Source organism: Sardina pilchardus, chromosome 23 (assembly GCF_963854185.1).
Source record: "Sardina pilchardus chromosome 23, fSarPil1.1, whole genome shotgun sequence".
In the NCBI taxonomy this organism is placed as follows: Eukaryota; Metazoa; Chordata; class Actinopteri; order Clupeiformes; family Clupeidae; genus Sardina; species Sardina pilchardus.
The window spans coordinates 10,601,644-10,604,917 of NC_085016.1; the positions used below are offsets into that span (position 1 = coordinate 10,601,644).

The window sequence follows — 3,274 nt, forward strand, 5'->3', positions numbered from 1 at the left end:
CACCAAACTGCGCGCAGCGACACATTTCATTTCAACACAATGATTAATAGACTACAGCAGATATGATTACGCACATGTAATAGGCCTCCATAAAGATATCTAAATCATGAGTGTGTTTCTACAGTCCCCCCGGTTTCTTTTTATTTTACCATAGGATACGAAGATGGCCTCTCTAATTGACCATATTTTCTCGTGTGAATGTTCACACTCTGACACGAAATGAATGATTTCAGGCCTACCTGTTGCTGGACTTACTGTTGGCCTTAACTAAATTGGCACTGGCTGCGCATGACGCAATTTTTAGAGCACGTTGGAGGCGTCTGGCGAGACATAACTTTTTGTGGGTGTTCTCAGAGTTTCATCCCCGCCATTTACGCATTTTAATAGCTGTTTTGCTCACCTGTGCGTCTGAAGAGACTGGCGCCATTGGTAATTACTCGACGTCTAGTCTAGCAAAACGTGTTGCCTGCTTATGCCTAGTGTTCGGTCCCTGGCACGAAGTACCACTGTCTTGTCAGTGGGTGGCGCCTACCTTCAACAATTGCTTAGGATATGTATTCCCATGCTTCACAGAATGGTCTTCTTTACCGTTCTTATATCAACACATTTGATATACTTAAGTATTTGCGTAAAGCGTATCACTGAGATGAGGTGAAATAATAGCAAAACGGTTGCGTTGTGGAACATTTAAGAAGAACACTCAGAAGTATTCATGTGTCAGTCTTGAAAGTTAAGTATGGGCTTTTTGGTGTGAAGTCTGCTTAACAACTTTGTCGATAGAAGGGAAACACTCATTGGGTATGTTTCTGCTTTCGGCGCCTGATATGGAAGAGTAGAGACAAAGAGGCTTTCCTGGCTTTTAGTAATCCTTCAAGGCAAACCAAATGTACCTCGTATAGGCCTACGTCGACTGTTTGCTCACCTATTGGTTGCGTCTCTCACATGACTCGCTGTATATGGACCGCCCTGACAGCATCTCAGGGAACAGAGGCAACCCGAAGACGCACACCCTCCACTGGGAAAGAGGATGCGCCAGTAAACAAACCTACAACAAAACTACCTCTCTTAAAGCGTCCAAACTTCCATTGAATATCCAAGTTTTAGCTCAGATACTTTTAAATTGTTTTATTATATGCCGGATCGTAACGCGTAAATATATCGCCGGTATATTCTACTTTGGCAACATTTTGTCTTGGAACGATGACCGGAGTCTTTGACAGCCTCGCCACAGATATGCACTCCAACCAAATTACCTCCACCAACTTCCACACCATGAAATCTCAAGACTCGCCCACGTTACCGGTGTCCACAGTGACCGACAGCAGCTTCTATAGCAGCCCCCAGCCTGGTCTTTGCGCTGGCGCGGCATACGCACAACTTGGGTCGTATCCTTACCATCCAGGGGGAGCCAGTAACGTACACTACAGTCCCAAAGCGTACGACATGGGTTTTGGGTCCTCTTATGGCGCCTACGGGTCCTATGCCTCTGGATCATCACCAGTTCCAACAGACACAGGTAAACTGTCACTATTTTTGACATCTCTCATCAATTACCCGTAGGGTGTGTGGAGACATCAGTTGCTTAAACGGTCCCGTTGTTTCTTTTCTGCAGAGAAAGAGGAGAGCGAGCCAGAAATTCGGATGGTCAATGGAAAGCCAAAGAAGGTCCGAAAGCCTCGAACTATTTATTCAAGTTTCCAACTGGCTGCTCTCCAGCGGAGGTTTCAGAAGACCCAGTATCTGGCGCTCCCAGAGCGGGCCGAACTGGCGGCGTCCCTTGGCCTGACTCAGACGCAGGTGAGAGAGCAGTTGACTTCAAGGAATGAATGAATGTGAATGACTATTGGTAAAACTATTCAAAACAGAATTTGTGCGCAGGATTAGGAACATCAACTTCTGGATGTAGTTAACAAAGGCAACACTATTAATGCTTTAAGCCCTAAAACTAAGAATATGTGTGGTAAACCACAGTATACTGCCTCTGGGCTACTAACTTTAATTGTCGTCGTCTAGAGCAGTAATAAAGTGTGCTATTTACTTCAGTAGATTTTAATAGGCAGATGTCTTGGAAGGCGAATTCTCCAGTTACTAAAAAGTCATTTATTGCATCTTGTATCTGCATCTTTTCGTGTTGTTGATGTTTATCTATTGTTTTAGGTGAAAATTTGGTTTCAAAATCGACGCTCCAAATTCAAGAAGTTATGGAAAAACGGGGAAATTCCTCCGGATCAGCACGTCGCCCCAAGTGATTCGCCACCCTGCAGTTCTCCGGCCGAGACGAACTGGGAATTCCCACAGGGCCAAACGCTGAACGACGGGGATTCGACGATGAGCCAGAACAATGGCCCACCGAACACCACAGCCCCCTCGTTCCTTACAAACTACTCTTGGTATACATCCACGAACACTGCGACTCACGGACAGCCAAGCCCTCTTATCCAGCACCATAACAGCGCAATGAGTACGGGGCCCATTTTCTAACGTTGAACTCAAAAACTGAGAGGAACTATGGATGGAACTCGATCGAAGCTGGATTTCTACCTGCCAAGGCGCCTGGTTTCGCGGGGGACCATCCTGTTGGGGAGAGTGGGGAGAACTAAGAAAATAAACTCTATTGCGTTTTCCTTTTTGGATTTATATTGTAGCCGTCGGACGTGTAGTATTCTCATGCAATGATTTGGGAATTAAATTATTTTTATTCAGCTATTTATTGCTCTCTTTTGCGCTTATTGGTGTGTCAATTCAACATACACGTAAACATGGGCAATGGCATACATAGACCTTGCATTTATTGTTGAATATCCAGGGTTTCACTGTAAAAAAACAAACAAAAAAAACACACACATGTTACTAACACTGAGGATCCAGCTGAGCTCACAGCGACCAAGTTTGCCTCAAATGAAAATGGTATTGCCTTTGAAGTAGACCATAACCTAGGCTATATGTTCGTTGTTTGGTTGCCTCCCATGGGGCATATGTAACCGTTCAGTGCTAGTTTAAATTCTGTGTGGGCTTTTTGAGGTGAATGACTGGAATGGGAGCACGTTTGTTTAAATACAACGCAAACAACCGTTTCAACAGCACCCTTTGATATGTGCCCAAACGCCTCATCTTACAGGCTGGCTTCCATAGTCCATGAAGTAACAGGTTAACTTAAGGCCGAAAATTATGCCGTTTTCAGCATCTGAGTCATCTGAACACGATTCGTGTATCCTATTTTATTTGTATGCTACTGTGATAAATGTTTTATTTCAACAAACACTGCTCTGTTTCC

The 3,274-nt window shown here is 44.4% G+C and overlaps 1 protein-coding gene across 1 annotated transcript; it reads left to right on the forward strand.

Moving 5' to 3' along the window:
• Positions 1-1,002: 1,002 nt before the first annotated feature.
• On the forward strand, positions 1,003-2,706 carry dlx2b (distal-less homeobox 2b). The gene is made up of 3 exons (XM_062527820.1): positions 1,003-1,516; positions 1,613-1,797; positions 2,158-2,706. Exons 1-3 carry the CDS (start codon positions 1,201-1,203, stop codon positions 2,479-2,481), a joined length of 825 nt encoding a protein of 274 aa, XP_062383804.1. The 5' UTR covers positions 1,003-1,200; the 3' UTR covers positions 2,482-2,706.
• The last annotated feature ends 568 nt before the right edge of the window (positions 2,707-3,274 follow it).

Excerpts from the sequence above, each read along its gene's own strand:
- dlx2b (XM_062527820.1), top strand. The coding sequence starts at position 1,201 with ATGACCGGAGTCTTTGACAGCCTCGCCACAGATATGCACTCCAACCAA. Across the intron at positions 1,517-1,612 it reads ACCAGTTCCAACAGACACAG|AGAAAGAGGAGAGCGAGCCA; the intron begins GTAAACTGTCAC and ends TCTTTTCTGCAG. Across the intron at positions 1,798-2,157 it reads TTGGCCTGACTCAGACGCAG|GTGAAAATTTGGTTTCAAAA; the intron begins GTGAGAGAGCAG and ends CTATTGTTTTAG.